We start from the raw sequence: 16,615 nt of genomic DNA on the forward strand, positions 1-16,615 counted from the left end.
GAAAAAAAAAGAAAAAATCAACAATCCGTAAAATTTGTGGGATGAAAGGTTTCTTCTCTTAACGATGCGTCCTCTCTTACAACCAGGGACAAAAATGATACTACAAACTATGCTGCATACGATACACAGGACTGCGAATACTGTTCATCTACTACGACGTTCCGCAAACGCATTTTCCACCAAAACTGCCGCCCTACCCAAACACAAGTTCAAACATCGCGATTCATTTGAAGATTTATTCATATACAAAACCCTATCATCGTCTAAATCACAAGAGAATGAACTTATCAAATGCACAATATTCGACAACAAGGGCCAAATGACACATCATGGGAAAGACGTACTCAAATCCGAATTCATGAAGCAATATAACTTGGTACCTCGAGATTTCCGGAAATTGTCAAAGCATACATCGGCATCAACAGGAGCAGCATCCGCTAGCAGTATGCCGCCATCTTCCACCATGCACAATATCGAACTCGTTCCCAGCTTAGTGATCCGAAAGAACTGCATCATGTTGAACTTGCTCAATGTGCGAGCGCTTGTCCAAAAGGACCAAGTCACGATATTTGACTCTTACTCGTCGGCATATTCAACCAAGAATGAAAGTCATTCACAACTGCAGCTTTTCAAGCTTTTGGAAAATGCACTCAAGGACACAAACTCAACTCCACACCACAACCTACAACAAAAACATCAACAGCATCAACAACATCAACATGAGCAACTACAAGAGACGGAATACTACGAATTTCGAGCCTTGGAAGCAATTTTAATCCACGTGATATCCAACCTTACAACCGAAATGAAGGTCCACAAAACCATCCTCACCAACGTCCTTTCGGGCCTCGACCAAAGTATAGAACGGTACAAACTTCGATACTTGCTCATCCAATCAAAAAAACTCGCCCAATTTCAACAAAAGGCAACACTAATCCGCGACTTGCTTGAAGATCTTCTTGAGTGCGATGATGAATTGAACGATATGTACCTAACTGACCCCAGGACTGGTACAAATCACGCCCAGATTGAAATGTTGCTTGAGTCGTACTACAAGACCTCGGACGAGATTGTGCAAACGGTTGACAATTTGCGATCGCAGATTAGAACCACGGAGGAGATTATTAACATTGTGTTGGATTCGAATCGGAATGAGTTGATGTTGTTGGGGTTGAAGTTCTCCACGGGGCTTTTGTCGATGGGGGTTGCTTTGTATCTTGCTGCTTTGTACGGAATGAATTTGGAGAATTTTATAGAAGAGTCAGATGGTGGGTTTGAGTTTGTTGTTGTTGCCTCGAGTATTGCTCTTGCGGTGTTGTTGTATGTATGTGTCAAGAAGATTAAGAAAGTGGAAAAGGTTACAATGATGAATTTTAAAGGTCAGAGGAGATAGATGGACTTGCGAGGCTTTACAAATTTCAACAACATTTTATTCAAATACTATACAATCTCAAACATATCTAAACAGCCACTCTCTAATATGTAAGCATAAACTTGGGTTGTTCATTCTCTTCCGTCTCCTCCTCCTTATTAGGAAGTCTCTTGAACAACTCAATCAACTTTTGTTCTTGGACGTAATCCTTATAAATCTTGTATGGTGCAACAAAGTTACTCAATTGGTACTCAAACGCAACTTCAGCAACATAAGTTGAGTCAATCAAGTGGTAGCAAGTGTACAACAAAGCCACCAAGGCTTCGTAGTTCCCGGTGGACACAAAGTAATCTAGCACTTCATGAACCACTTTTTGGTTTGATCCAGAAGCAACCTTCAACAAATTGACCCAGTCGCCATCCTTCTTCAAAATAGATATGGACTTGTTGAATTTTTTGCTCTTGGCGAAAAGCAAGGCAGAAATCTGTCTAAAGTACACAAGTGAATGGTTTTCCAATCTCTCTGCCAAATCAATCTGGTCAAACCTGTCATACGAATGGATCGCATCCCGTAATGCCTTGTGATCTTGTTCCTCAATCAATAATGAATGGTAAGCATCATTCACAACTCTGTTATTCTTGTCCAAAACAGAAACCAAAAATGGTTTGATCAAAGGAAGGTTATCGCTCTTGACAAACATTCTAACAACTCTAGGCAAATCTAATCTTGGTGACAAAACCAGCAACAAATCAACAAGCAATGATGGATGTTCATTAATGTAAAATTGAATGGCCTTGTAGTAAATCTCCAAGTTGGGGGCTTTCACAATGATCTCCTTAAATGAAGCATGGTCAAATGCAACTTCAGATTTATCAATCATTGTCAATGCAGCATTATCCCATTCTTCGTAATGGCAATAAAGGAAAATCAATTCAGGGTACAAGTGTGCCTCCTCGCACGCAGTGATAACTTTGGGGATATTGATTCTTGACCAAAACAATTTCAAATGCTCCATGACCTTTTCAGGACTGTATTTGGAGTAAAGAATGGCCAACTCAGTAAACATACCCTTGTGAGCTCTTTCCAAACCCAATCCACTTTCAAACAAAGCAATCAATTCGGTGAAATATCCATTGTACTCGTAGGTCTTGACCAATTCGGGCAACTCTTCAGCATCAATAATCAAATTCAACCCACAAATTTGTGCCAATCTAAACTCCTTGTTTTCAATACAAGCATTATTGACTTGCTTCCAAACTTCAGTGTTGGATGCCTTTCTGGCACAATCGACAGCAGCTTGGTAATCGCCAAGGTAAACCAAAGTAGTAGCAAGCTTGGAATATTTGGAAACATTGCTGTACAAAATTTTGGCTGCCTTGTAATTCTTAGCTTCAAATAACTTATCACCAATGGCTTCCAAATCAGCAACATTAGTTCCAGACACAAAGTTTTCCATATCATTCAATCTGTCCAACGATGCGTAAACATTGATGAAAGCACCATCAATAACTGGCTCTCTCAAAGTTTCTCTAGCCATTTCCAAAAAGGGCAACAATTCTTCCTCTTTACCAGCATGCTCAGCAATTTCAATCACTTGAGCATAATTTTCTGGATTCTTGGACTTGACATAAGAATCAATGGCTTCTGGGATACGCAATCCATCCAATTGTGCAGTACCAAGTTGATACCACAATTCAGATGTGTCATACTTTTCAGCATACTGTTCTGCTCTATCTAATGAAACCACATCCTCAATCAAAACTCTCATAGCATCAGTTCTCAATTCAAATTTATCATACGCTTCAAAAGCTTCTTCATTGAGACCATTGTCAATACACAAGGGTGCAATCTCTTGAGGATCAAACTTGTCAAGTTTTTCAATATAGTTGGATACTTTCGATGGGTCAGCCTTGATGGCGGTCAAAATCATCAATCCTTGCAACGATGCATTTTCACTAAAGGCAGATGGTTCCAAAATGATCTTTTCCAAAAGTTCCATCAATTCTTCAGGTAATTCGTTCTCCATAAAAGCCTTGACGGTGATTGAGATTGGTTCAGGGTCATCCAATTCGGGAATACCGGTGGAAATTACCTGGTCAACCAATTGTCTTCTGTGAACATTGTCAGATGAAAGCACCTTGTTCCACAAATCAAGATCAGATTTCTGCAACAAATATCTTGCTTGGTACTTGTACATTTTGTTTTCGTTTGTGACTTCAATCAATGCGTCATCATTACCACCTTTGGCATAACAAATGTAAGCCAAGTATGGATCTCTCTTTTCACAATACTTACCAACAGTCAAAGTATCATAATTGTTGTTTTCTTGCAAAAACTTTTCAGGTGAGTTGTTCGAATCGATATAGATCTTGGCCAAAGCATTGTAAACCTCTTGATCATTGGATCCACCTTCCAAAGTTTTTTCCAAATAAGGCAACAAAATCTTTAATCTGTTTCTCTTTTCAACTTCCTCAACCAATGGCTTGATTGGAACTCTACCCAATACGGACATCAACAAGTTCTTAATGATGGATTCGTCGCAATCGACATCCAATAATCCAGCAACAACTTGAGGTGTGTTTTCCGGGTTAACTGATTGAACATAGACCTCGATAAACTTGAAATGTTTGTTCTTGTACAAGTACAAAATCAAGTCATGAATAAATCCAAATCGATCACAAACAATAACCAAGGGCAACTGATCTTCCAAATTGGCTTCCTTTAAAAAATTTTTCACTTTTTCACCATTGTAAACATTGTTATCTCTAACAACTCTTTCAATCTCCTTAGTTTGACCAATTTTAGCGGCTGCTTGAATATACTTGAAAACAACATCGGGGTCCTGGGTCAAATTGACAACAGAACTCAAGTAATAATACAACCCTTCAGTGCACTTGTAATCTTCAAACAATTTGATCAACTTTTTAGCACCAAGCAAGTCGGAATACTTTGTGGCAACTTGAATAATCACTTGCAAATTCTGTTGCAAATTGTGACTAAACAACTCCTTCAAACAAGCAAGCGATTGATCGACATTCAATTGACCAAAGTATGACACCAACCAATCACTGGGCAAAGCATTGGTGTGAACAATAACTCTCTTGATATCCTTCAAATCATCATAGTGCTCCAATGCTCTTTGATATAACCCAGCTTTTTCACACAACTTACCAATTGTGGGCTTATCATAGTGACTAAACATTTGGTTTCCTAAAATGGCATCAGCAACTTGTGGTGCGTGCAACAAGTTGATTTCCAAAACCTTGGTTTGCAAATGGCCCTCGGATGGTGAGTCATTCTTCAATGCATCCAACAAAAATGCTGTTCCTTGTTGAATATAATTTTGGGAAAAGAACAAGTCGGCAATTTGTTCCACATTCAATTGTGTATCACCAGATAACAACGAAGTAGCAAATTCACTAGCCTTGTCGGGGTTGACTCTAACCAAATTTTGAATCAAATTGGTGTAATCAGGGTTGTAACCAACTTTTTGACAATATGGTAAGATCTTGTCAAATTGTCCCAATTCTGCCAAGCAAGACACAACCTTGATATTGACATTGGCTCTGATATACACTGCTAACGCCAATGCCGCATCGCCATAAGATTTAACAATGTCACCCAACTCTTCAGATGACGTCAACTTATTCTCCTTTAACCATTTCTCAAACAAGGGTTTACGATCCTGTTGCAATACGGGTTTAGCCAACTCAATAGACTCGTACTTGTTCAAGGTACCCCTGTCCAACAAGGTTGAGAAATATTGCAAGATTGGCGAAATTTGTCCCGGTTGTGGGGTAATATGCTTCAACTTGTTGATGGTATCTTGTGTACGCAACTGCTCAGAAGAGGCAGCAACTTTGGCAGCATTGGTGTAGTCCCCTTGATTCAAGTATGATTGAAATTGTTGGTTAATCAAATTCTCAGCTCCAGGGAACCCACCACGACTGGCCAAGGAAATGGCCAATGACACATTCGACAATTTTTCCAACACGTATGGGATAATCTTGTCTTTGCTAACTTCAACACTCAACACTTGACCTGATTTGTTAATGGTCAACAATCCAGTTCCGTCATTGTAGCTGGATGCAGTGAACACGGGGTCAGCAGTGATCCTATTGACAAACAAATTGGAGCCCGTTTCCATATCATACAAGTGGATAAACCCATACTTTGTCAAAATGTAAATAATTCCATACTTGTTTGAAGCTTGCAAACTAATGGGGAAATCATTACTTGCATCCGGTGGGAAGAAAATATCAACGGCCTTCTTTTGAAACAGTGGGTTTCCTTCCACGTGGTCAATTTCAATGATGTGCATATTTCCTTGCCCCTGTGCATTCTTGTTACCAACACAAAATACCTTGGTTGGTTGAACAGCACCACTCAAAGTCAATGAAGCAAATTTACAAACGTGACCTTCAATTGGTTGAGAAACGTTTCTCGACCTCGAGTATAATTGAATATGACCAGCAATTCTACCATCTTCTTGCGCAAGACCAGTTACAGCAAACCAATTCAAGTCTGGCTCAGCAACAAAATTGATGATTTGAGCATTGTTTAAAGTGTGGTGTCTATCAGTCAACTTCGTGGGACCTTCATTGGTGCCATCAAACACATTCCAGAAATAAATCAGGGAATCTGTAACTAAACCAAGGTGTTGGTTATCGAGCCATTTCCAAAATATGACTGGTTGATCCATAGTATGAGCTTTCAATCTTTGTTTAGTTCCCAAATTGAAAATCTGCAATGTGGTTCCATTTGCTCTTAAACTGATGACAAATTCTTGTGGATGCATTATAGCATTATCTGCTGTCATATTCTTTCTCGTTACTTCATTGTTATTTTTCAAATCCACAATGGCAACGGTGTTACCCAGTGGGCCAGATTCACGAGTACATATGTAGTGATCTGACTCCAAAGTGGTAGACTTGAAGTCCAAAGACGATTGGGAAATACCCAATTGGGTTAATTGGGTAAGTTCGGTGAAATCAATTGGAATATCCGACATTTGGAGGTGGTGGTTGGAAAAATAGGGTGGGGCTGTGGTTGTGGTTGTGTCTAGTTCAAGTATCACCTCTCTATTAGTAAACTCTCTTTCGTTGATATGCTTTATACCAATTCTTAGATGTTAGATGATAGATTTGGTGTTGTAATTGTTTGTTCTGTAATATATTGATATTGTTTCTGTATTGGTGATATGTCTATAAGTTTTTCGCCCTTTGGTTATGGCTTAAAATTGTTGAATATTTTTGTTGAACTCTTTTTTCTTTTTTCTTTTTTTTTCGCTTCGATTGCGTTTGTCAATGGAACAATAAATAAAGTGTATGATTGTCGTTTAATAGTATATCACGACACACACACACACACTAATATCGGACATTCCTTATTATAGCCGATCATATCCCATACATTTCCAATTACATCATTACATACAAGTATACACCATGCATCTTACAAAGGTGGCCTGGCTTCTTCAATAGCATCATCCACTAGTCTATTTGTCATCCCCGTTGGACTTTCATCATCCCTCGTTGCTTTATAACTTTTGAGAAATTCATTTGCACAATAATATTCACTTCCATACCAGTCTCCTGTCAACATTGATATCTCCAACTTTTTGTTACTCAACACCGTTTCATTTTGGGCGTTACTAGTGTCGCTGATCTTTGCATCTGCTTTCAAGTCTTTGGTATTTGCAAATTTTCGATTAGTTTCCCAATCAACTAGCCAGTATCCGATATTCCTTATTGCAATCTTGACATACTCTGGAGTCACAAACAACCCTGCTTCCTCTTCCTCCAATTCCAAGTCTACTGCAGCAGTGGCAGTTTTTTCCAACACATTTTCCTCGTCATCAATTACTGTGGTATCGGTCATACTGGTTCGATTCAGTTGCAATTGTCTTCTCCATAGTACTAATGATTTGCAATAGTCCTCCATATACGACACGGTGGCAGTTGGTACCCGTACCAGCTTTGGAGCCAATGACGCCAACCGATGGCATCTAATGAAAACAATTAAAGAATAGATGTAACTCTTGATGGTGGGACTTATAAACACTGTGTCCATCTTACACCTCAGTTTAAGAATTGCTGATTGGTAATTAGGTATCAAATTTACCAATTTGTTGTATGCTGTCGTTGTGGGGAATGTAACACTTGACCAAAACATTTCCTTTAAGTACGGGTAAATTTTGTAATCGTACAAGCCATACTCTAGGAATGGGATTATTGTAAATAGCAGGGGCTTGATAACTTTGAAAACATGGTTGTTGGTAGATATCGTTGTCGGTAGATTCTTATTTGTGGATGAGCTTTTACCATAGTTGTCAATCTGCAAAATTAGTTGGTACAATTGCTTCTGACGTGTGTTGTCCAAGTGTTGCAAGTTTTGCCATATAATCACATTCTTAAATTGAAGACTGCCATCTCTATTGGATGACGATGATGTTGTTGTTGATTGGTGTAGTATGTCTTCAATAGTCACATATTGCAATAAATCAATCACAGTATACAGTCCCTCATTGAACCCATTTGGTTGTAATATATACTCGATGAAATTGTTGATGGAATGTGCTTGAGTATCACAGTATATTGCTAGTCTCTTGTTGGTAAATAAAGATATAGATACAGCTGTATATACTCTCTCCATTGTGATGTGTAGGAGAACACGAGTATTCGTTGTTTAGTAAAGATATCTATAGCTTCTTTGCTGGATGATGTCACAAAAATATTGTCGTTCAATGTCCTGTAATTGTATTTTGCGTCACTGAATAGAAAAAGAGGATGCTACCAATTTCGTATTTGAAAAAAATAGGAAACAACGGCTTTAGTGTCAAACGCGGTATTTACTGCAAAGACTGAAGAAAACAAAAAAAAACTTTTTTCATTAATGTACTAACAACAGAATACAATACAATACAATACAATAACTGTATTATGTACGAACTTTCGTTTTACTGCAATCGATTAACATGTAAGCCAAGAGAGACAAGTAAAGAGTAAAATTACACGTTGACGAAAGAGCAAAACAAGTGTATGTGTTGTGTATGTGTTGTGTATGTGTTGTGTTGTGTTGTGTTTAGTCCGACACAGTTTATGAATATATTTTGTAGTGAGAGTATATATATATATATGCGGGCCATACAGCTTAAGAGAGTAAGCATATTCCCTTGACTTAGTTTGTATTCAGCAGTAGTTGCATGTGTGTTCTCAAAAGACATTACTCGTATTAGATTGCTATATACAAAGTTCAGTCTCAATTTGAGTTTCTTTAAAAAGTCTTCTTGTAGCATTGCTTGTTTACGGAGGTACTTTGGTAGCGTAGTAAGCAAAGAAAGTAAGTAAAATAAGTATATACACACCCATACACAAACACGTGAAGTTTGAGAAAAGTAGAAAAGGTTATATGCAGTACATGAAATCATTGAAGTCCAAATTGAGTTAAAATAAAAATTTATCAAAACATACTGTCAACAAGCAATATAGGTCAAAACTTCTTATAACAACCATTGCAGGGTTTTTCACTTTTTAACTTTCTGTTTACTCTATTTATTGACATTTGTTTGGTATAAACTCTCTGTCTGTCTGTCTGTTTTGGATTGTTTTGATTTTCAAGGGTTAGAGACAGAAGGAAAAGAATAATATCAATTCAACAACACCACACCAGTTTCACATACTACGGTCAATATCGTTAGCCAAAGTACTGAATCTAGAGATCGAGTCAAAAAAATACATCAAGATACATTTAGATATACCGAAAACCTTTTAAATCATTCGTTGTTTTTTTTTTTTGTTTTTTTGTTTTTTTGGTTTCAACATACATTGAGCTATGCACCAACCATCTCCTAAAATGGGTTCATTCCCCACCTTCATACGTGAAGCTCAACATTCCCCTAGATCTTTAGACTCAGCATTCCCACCCTTCAATCCAGTGCATAAATACAAAGGTGTATACGAAAGAGCAGGGTTTGATGTAAACAAAAAGGGCTACAAACAAAATCATGATGACGACAGAGGTTCAAACAGATCAATCTCAAGCTCAAGTCGTTGGGGACCAAGAAATCAATCCAATGATTCATTTGGAAACAAGAGCAATGGTAGTGGAAGCTACAAAACAGCAACAAAAGAAAGTCTCCCCTTGGTTGGTCAAGTACCAGCACCGAATAACCATGGGTCCAAACCAGCATTTGAATCTTCTTCAGGATCAAGTAAATCCAATTCAATGAACTCTTACGAACAAAACAACAACTCAGCTTCAACAAGTCATAGAACTTCACCTGAATATCCACAATATCAGGGAGACGCTCAATACAATGCTCAATACAATGAACAGCAGTATGAAAGAAAAAACTCACACGCGTCAAATAATAGTCAGCATCTGATGGGAAACACAAACAACACTGTGCACTATGATGGTGTGACAGCAGCTCCAACGTCGATTAGCACAAGTCCGCACAAACCGCACAAAAATGTCAAGAATTTGACTCTCGACTTGAACAATGACGCCGAAGAGCAGGAATTTGGAGACCAGCAACAGCAGCAGGAACAGCAGCAGCAGCAGCAGCAGGAACAGCAACACCTGCAATTTGCCACCTCACATCATCCAAACTCGTCAATGAATTCAGTCCATTCAAACCATTCAGTTCCATCTCATCAGTCAAACCATTCAGTTGCATCCCACCATTCTAGTCATTCATACCATTCAAACAGGTCAAATGGATCTAACCATCTCACTCATCAAGAGGTTATCGAGGAGATCCCAGAAGCCAAGGAGAAGGAGAACGCGGTTATGCAAACCCATTCAGTCCCTGCCACCACTTCGAAAGAAGACAAATATGCACAACAAGGATATCAACTACCTACTCCACAGTCTGCTCGTGGTCCAGCTCCACCACAAATGTACCCTCAGAAAGCTCCAGCACAACCATTTGATCCAAGAAAGACTAGAAAACGTCCACCCATGACACCAATGGCGATGAACGGTGCTCCAGGTGGTGTTCCAATGAACCCATCTTACCCTCCCCACGCCAATAGAAACGTAAGTCCAATAGCCAATGGCGGTGCAGCCATACCGTACCCAATAAGCCCTAACTACTCCCCCAAACTACAACAGCAACCTTTCACCAACCACATGAATGGTATGGCTCCAATGCCAGGGGCGGGCAAAATTACATCTCAAAATAATTATCACCACCATCCGCACCCGGTGCCACCACCAATGCAAAAAGGACCTTCCCCTACAGCTATGTATCATCATGGTGTGTCAAACTCTGGTTTGCCCAGGTCAATGACTGGAATACCAAACCCCGTGGGTCAACCACCTATGCCTAGTTCCAGTATGCCTAGATCAATGACGGGAATCCCACCTGCGCCACCTAATTGGCAAATGAATCAACCTCGTCCACAATCACCTGGATATCCACCACGCCTGCAAAAACGACCTGTCCCACCACCAATGATAAGTCCGAATCAACATCAACAACCGCATTTCAGACCACAAGGTCCAATGCCGCCGCAACAAAGAGGACAGACCCAGACGATGGCGCCTCCAAATCAACAACGCTATCAAACTGGAATACCTAGACAACCTACTTATTCTCAAGTAAGGGAAGACAAATTGTCCCCAGCTTTGGATGAGTTTAAACATGATTTGGAAAATCATCAGTCTTCATCTCCAAATAACAATTTCACTAAGCCAGAGCGTGATTCAATTGAACTAGAAAACTCACTCGATGCCCGTCTTATGCAAGATCCTGATGAGAGAGCGCATGAACTGTCTCAAGGTCAGCGCGCTGAGTATCAGCAATTTTTGTCAACCAAACCGATGAACAAATCTGAAGATTACAAACGTGGGTCTACAGTTAGCTCAATTTTGTCAAAAGATTCGATTGATGAAGAAGAGAAACGTATTGAACAAGAGTTGGAAGCTCAATTGCAAAACTTGAAAAACGGTGGTGAACATGAGGGCCAAGAAGAAGATGAAGAAGATATCAATTTGTCACACAATGTGTCATCACCTCAGAAATCGGTCTCTGGTGAATCAACGGCGTCTACAACTCGTCCTCCAATCCCTCAGTTTACCGTGCAAGATGTGGATGAGGTAAAACAAACCCGTGTTAGTTCGGGCTCTAACAATACCAAGGATAGTAATTGTGATGAGATGTCTATCGCCTCAATTGAGTCTATTCAGCCGTTGTCAGTCTCGCACTCGCATATCTCTCCCACTAAAAGAGACATGAGCCAAATGGAAGGAAATAGTCCTCATCCATATGGCGTTCCAGAGAGAAAAGATTCAGCTGAATTCACCAGAATTATTGCTGAATTGGACCAATTCGAAGAAGAGATGCCTCGGTCAACACCTGACATTTCTGCACTGTCTGATGAACCCAATTTTGGCACATTTAATGACACAAACAATACAACAGTTTCACCAACTAAGCCAGCAACAAACTGTCATGAGCCAGGTGCAGGTCCTTGTCGGTCATGTAACCAACCAATTGACTCATCGGCTAGAGGCTCACTCAAAGCCATCTTTTCCAAAACTGGAGAATTGTCAGGCCAATGGCATCGTGGCTGTTTCAAGTGCTCGTACAAGGCATGCGCAACTCACTTTAATAAGCAAGTTCAATGTTATGTATTGGACGATGAACCATATTGTTTTCAACACTATCATCTCCTAAATGCCACCACTTGTAAGTCATGTGGTGTGGGGATCGAAGGATCTTGTATTGAAAATGACTTGGGTCAGAAATGGCACATGCATTGTTTGAAATGTACCAGTTGTCATGGACAGATTGAACAAGATTACTATGTCGTTAATGATCAAATCATGTGTGAGACTGACGCAAAGAAGTATTTGCATAATGGTGGAAGTGGGTCGCATGAGGATAAAGTTGAAAAGAGAAGAACGAGGATGTATTATGCTTGAAATGGACACTTTGGCACACGCTTTATTTATAGATTTTGTAATAGATTTTGTAACAATATATAAAGTTTTCAAACTTGATATCTTTAAACTCTACTAAAGACTCTATAAAGGAATGCAAACTATCTTGCTCTTAATCAAGCTGCTCCCTAGTATTGATGGGTGTGAACACTTGGAATATGTTCAACCTTCACATAAGGACGATAAACAGGCTGCCACATTTGTGAATTAACCCATTCCAAACAATCATCAAAGTTCCTAGGAACACTTACATACTGACCATTAGGCCTATGTTCAGCTTCAACCCTGGCCAAACCCTGATTCAAACTTTCCAAAACCACAGCAGTGGCAACTTTAGCGCTAACTTCATTGATCTCAGTGATATCGGGTAACAATCCGCCCTTGGGGTCATGGATCTTGGGCGACAACAAGCTCAACTGTTCAACAGCAGCGGAAATCATCTCATCGCTGATTTTCGAACTACGCGACAAGACTGAACCGAGAACGATACCGGGGAACGCAAAACAATTGTTGTTTTCGGAAATGTCGATCCCATTGACTGGCGCAAAAGGTGAACCCGTAGCGATCAATGCTTTGTTGTCGGTCCATTTCATCAAGTCTTCGGGGACGGCTTCGTGGAGTCTGGTGGGGTTGGAGAGGGGGAAAATGATGGGGTCCGGGTTGTATTTGTACATGGTCTTGACCACTTCTTCAGTGAATGCCTTAGGGCGGGTTGAGCACCCGATCAAGACGGTTGGTTTGATCTTTTCAACAACTTCAACCAAGTTGGTCTTGTCGACATCTTGCCAATCTTTGTCTTGTTTGGCATAGGCTTTCTGGGCTGGTGTAGCTTTTGTTGATTCAGTGATTAATCCGTACCGGTCCATGAGGTACAACTTTGAGTGCACTTCCTCTTCGGAAAACCCATCGGTTCTCAAGTTTGATGCAATTTGAGTGGCAATCCCCATACCTGCTGACCCAGCACCATAGACCAAAATCTTGCTATCGTCAATCTTACGGTCAGTTGCCTTGAGAGCCGCCTTCAAAGCGGCAACAACGACACATCCAGTACCTTGGATATCGTCATTGAAGCAAGGCAATTCGCCACGATACGAATCTAACAAGTTCCTAGCTGCTGATGTTTCAAAATCCTCAAAGTGCAACACCGATGATGGGAATCTCTTTTTGAATGCTTTGACAACTTTATCCAAGAAATCATAGTACTCCTTGCCCTCGACTCGTGGGAACTTGTTTCCCATGTACAACTCGTCTTCTAATTGACTTTTGTTGTTTGTACCGGCATCTATACCGATACACATGACTCTTCTCGGGTCGATGCCACCTGCCACAGTAATGATACTTCCTTTACCAATAGTGCTAAATCAAGAAAGAAAAGCTGTTAGTAAGTTCTCCTTTACCAGAAAGGGAAAACGTCCAAATATACGTACATCAAGATCCCTGCAATTGACCATTCTCCAATACCCAAAATTGCTGAACCATCAGTTATGACGGCAACATCGATATCCTTTTCGGTTCCGAACGATGCCAATCTCTCCTCAATAGTCTCCGGCGACTTTATATCCAAAAAACACCCTTCTGGTTTCCTAAACCTATGAGAATAATCCTCAATTGCATCTCCAATAGTTGGCGTGTAAATAATAGGCAACAATTCCTTGATATGTTTCTTAACCAATGCAAAATACAACACCTTATTCTGCAATCTCATGGAATCCATAAATGAATTTTTAGCCAAATCATCGATACGAATACTAAATTGCTGATAAGCTCTATCGACTTGCTCTTCCAAGGAATTCACCTGAGTGGGCAAAAGACCAACAAGTTTGAAAGCGTCTCTTTCCTCATCAGTGAACGCTGAACCTTTATTGAAAAAGGGCGAGTTCAATAATGCAAACCCGTGCAATGGACATTCAACTGGTCCCTCGGTTGATAATCTTGTGGTTTGCGGTTTCAAATTCAGGATAGCAGCGTCCAATCCAATGGGGGTCTTGACGGTGTGAGTGTGGACATTGGTTGTCACGGTTCTTGACATTGTGGGTAATATCGTGGTGACAGTATATCTTATCGATGATGGTTTTATTAACGGCATTGTGGATGGGGTGTTGAAGATGATATTGAAGGGTTCTTGTATATCAATTGTAGGAGAGACTAGAGTGTTGCCGTTGATGAATTGATGGGAAATTGTTGCTTAGAAATCAACCAGCAATGCTGCTTCCTTGGTATTGTTAGATGAAACAATCGACAAAACTCCGTTGGAGCAGTTACAGCAGTAGTAGTGGTAGCAAACATTTAGATTTCGGAAGGATGTGGAACCGGTGCGGCTCTCTTTGTTAAAAACAATATGGTTTTGTGTACTTTGCTGTCTTTGTATTTCCGTTCTGTCATCCATTAAGGGGGGGAGGAGGGGCAACGGGTAATCCATATGTGCCGAATAGGGACGAAGGGGTGATTTGGATTAAAGATGAATTACTGGGTAGTAATGTACATAGCAACATGTATTTTTATGGTGGTGGAGTACAAGTATGAAAACTACCAGGAGATTTACCCGTTGAAGAAATTGCAATTTTGTGTTAAATGTGTCTTCTTGGCAAGTTCCAATCTCCAATCTCCAATTTCCGATCAACTGAGGAATCAGCTCCTTTACTTCACTGTGTAGCTCATAATGGCGAAGACAGCCTGGGTGACTTTGCTACTGCACAGGGGACACCGGTATGTTGTTGTTTCCGAAGTGTAGGTGAGAGCTAGCTGAAAAATAACAGCTAAATTTAGATCGAAAAGAAACTTTGTAACTATACACAATCAAGCTATACATGTCATACCATTCATTCCTATACTTCTGTTTTTGAGCTAGCCATATTCTCTCTAAACATTCACTAGTTTAGCTGTCCTTTAATCACTAGCAGTTTCACATTTGTAAGCGCCTTTTCAAAGCTGCTTAAAAGTACATTTGGCTGAAGTATCAGAAAAAGATCATCAACGATTAATCGAATCTTCTGACACTTCTCTTCCTTTCATGCAACAGGCTCGATAGCTTCTCTCTTCATCAACTTGGTATCAAGTTGGCCCTTCTTTACCATGCTGGTCAAAAGCTCAAACGCAATTTGGGCCGCACTTGTAGCAGTTACTTCTGCGAAATCGTAAGCAGGTGCAACTTCCACAACATCGGCACCAACAATAGTTAAGCTATCAATTTGACGTAAAACATGAATCAACTCTCTTGGCAACCAACCTCCTGATTCCATCGTACCGGTTCCAGATGCAAACCCAGGATCCAACACATCAATGTCTACCGAAATGTAAGTAGGAGTGTCTTTTGGAACCCGCTTCAAAATTTGTTGAGCTACGTAGTCAGCTCCCTTTAACCAAATATCATCAGACTCAATACGCAACCAGTTTTGTGCATCGTCATCTTCATAATCGGCAAGACTAGACAACTTGGTTCTGATACCTGCATGAACATTATTCTTGGTGGTTAAACCTTCCTCGTATGCTTTCCACAACATTGATCCATGGTTTACATCGCTTACTTCGGTACGCCAAAATGATGGGTACTTGTCTGGTTTCCAAGTGTCCAAATGTGCATCAAAATGCACGATATTCACAGGTCCATAAACTTTGTTCAAAGCCCTAATGTGTGGTAGCAAGACGGAATGATCACCTCCCAAAATGATGAATCTAGGCGGGACTTGTTCCTCGTCTACTGAATCACCCACCCACAACAATTCTTCAAAAGCTTGATCCATTTGTTGAAAAGCCAATTTGTTATCCATTGGGCTAACTGGAACATCTCCACAGTCAACAACTCTTGCCCAAGACTTGTATGGATTAAACATTGCCCTATGGTTGAATCCACGCAAACTGTACTGACGCTGTGATGCGTCTCTAATCGCCCTTGGACCAAATCTAGCACCAGGTCTATATGACACTGCTGTGTCAAAAGGTACACCAATGATTCCAACATCAAACATCTGATCGCGGTCAATGAGACATTGCAAATGGTCCAAGTGGGCAAAAGTGGCTATTCCTTGAAATTGCCAGAGACTTCCCCATTTCTCTTGTAAATCGGTAACACAGGAAACCGCAGTAATAAGGCTGAGTAAAGGAAGCAACTTCATTATATGTGGTTGATCAATAGAGAGTAATTAACCAAACTTCCATAGTTGATCTGCCATCGTACATTGGACCGCAATTTATACTTTGAACAAATCTCCATTCAAAAACGGAATTGAAATTCCTTGTCGAGATATATTGAGATGCGCGATAGCAAATCCGCCGCAGCCAGACGCGCGAATGAAA

The 16,615-nt window shown here is 40.2% G+C and overlaps 6 protein-coding genes across 6 annotated transcripts; 2 read left to right on the forward strand and 4 right to left on the reverse strand. All coding sequences in view use genetic code 12, as the record gives it.

Moving 5' to 3' along the window:
- Positions 1 to 94: 94 nt before the first annotated feature.
- Positions 95 to 1,393, forward strand: KGF57_000948 (uncharacterized protein; the record flags this gene model as incomplete). Its single annotated transcript, XM_051755470.1, has 1 exon — positions 95 to 1,393. The coding sequence occupies one exon, from the start codon at positions 95 to 97 to the stop codon at positions 1,391 to 1,393; it is 1,299 nt and encodes a 432-aa protein (XP_051610463.1).
- Positions 1,394 to 1,475: 82 nt separating this feature from the next.
- CHC1 (clathrin heavy chain) lies at positions 1,476 to 6,383 on the reverse strand (the record flags this gene model as incomplete). The annotated part of the gene is made up of 1 exon (XM_051755471.1): positions 1,476 to 6,383. One exon carries the CDS (start codon positions 6,381 to 6,383, stop codon positions 1,476 to 1,478), a length of 4,908 nt encoding a protein of 1,635 aa, XP_051610464.1.
- Positions 6,384 to 6,826: 443 nt separating this feature from the next.
- On the reverse strand, positions 6,827 to 8,026 carry KGF57_000950 (uncharacterized protein; the record flags this gene model as incomplete). Its single annotated transcript, XM_051755473.1, has 1 exon — positions 6,827 to 8,026. One exon carries the CDS (start codon positions 8,024 to 8,026, stop codon positions 6,827 to 6,829), a length of 1,200 nt encoding a protein of 399 aa, XP_051610465.1.
- A 1,200-nt stretch (positions 8,027 to 9,226) lies between these two features.
- On the forward strand, positions 9,227 to 12,304 carry KGF57_000951 (uncharacterized protein; the record flags this gene model as incomplete). The annotated part of the gene is made up of 1 exon (XM_051755474.1): positions 9,227 to 12,304. The coding sequence occupies one exon, from the start codon at positions 9,227 to 9,229 to the stop codon at positions 12,302 to 12,304; it is 3,078 nt and encodes a 1,025-aa protein (XP_051610466.1).
- Positions 12,305 to 12,450: 146 nt separating this feature from the next.
- On the reverse strand, positions 12,451 to 14,408 carry MAE1 (malate dehydrogenase (oxaloacetate-decarboxylating); the record flags this gene model as incomplete). The annotated part of the gene is made up of 2 exons (XM_051755475.1): positions 12,451 to 13,678; positions 13,750 to 14,408. The coding sequence occupies 2 exons, from the start codon at positions 14,406 to 14,408 to the stop codon at positions 12,451 to 12,453; spliced, it is 1,887 nt and encodes a 628-aa protein (XP_051610467.1).
- A 922-nt stretch (positions 14,409 to 15,330) lies between these two features.
- Positions 15,331 to 16,434, reverse strand: KGF57_000953 (uncharacterized protein; the record flags this gene model as incomplete). Its single annotated transcript, XM_051755476.1, has 1 exon — positions 15,331 to 16,434. One exon carries the CDS (start codon positions 16,432 to 16,434, stop codon positions 15,331 to 15,333), a length of 1,104 nt encoding a protein of 367 aa, XP_051610468.1.
- Positions 16,435 to 16,615: the final 181 nt, after the last annotated feature.

This window comes from Candida theae (assembly GCF_024610275.1).
Source record: "Candida theae strain CBS 12239 chromosome Unknown scaffold10, whole genome shotgun sequence".
Classification (NCBI taxonomy): domain Eukaryota; kingdom Fungi; phylum Ascomycota; class Pichiomycetes; order Serinales; family Debaryomycetaceae; genus Lodderomyces; species Lodderomyces theae.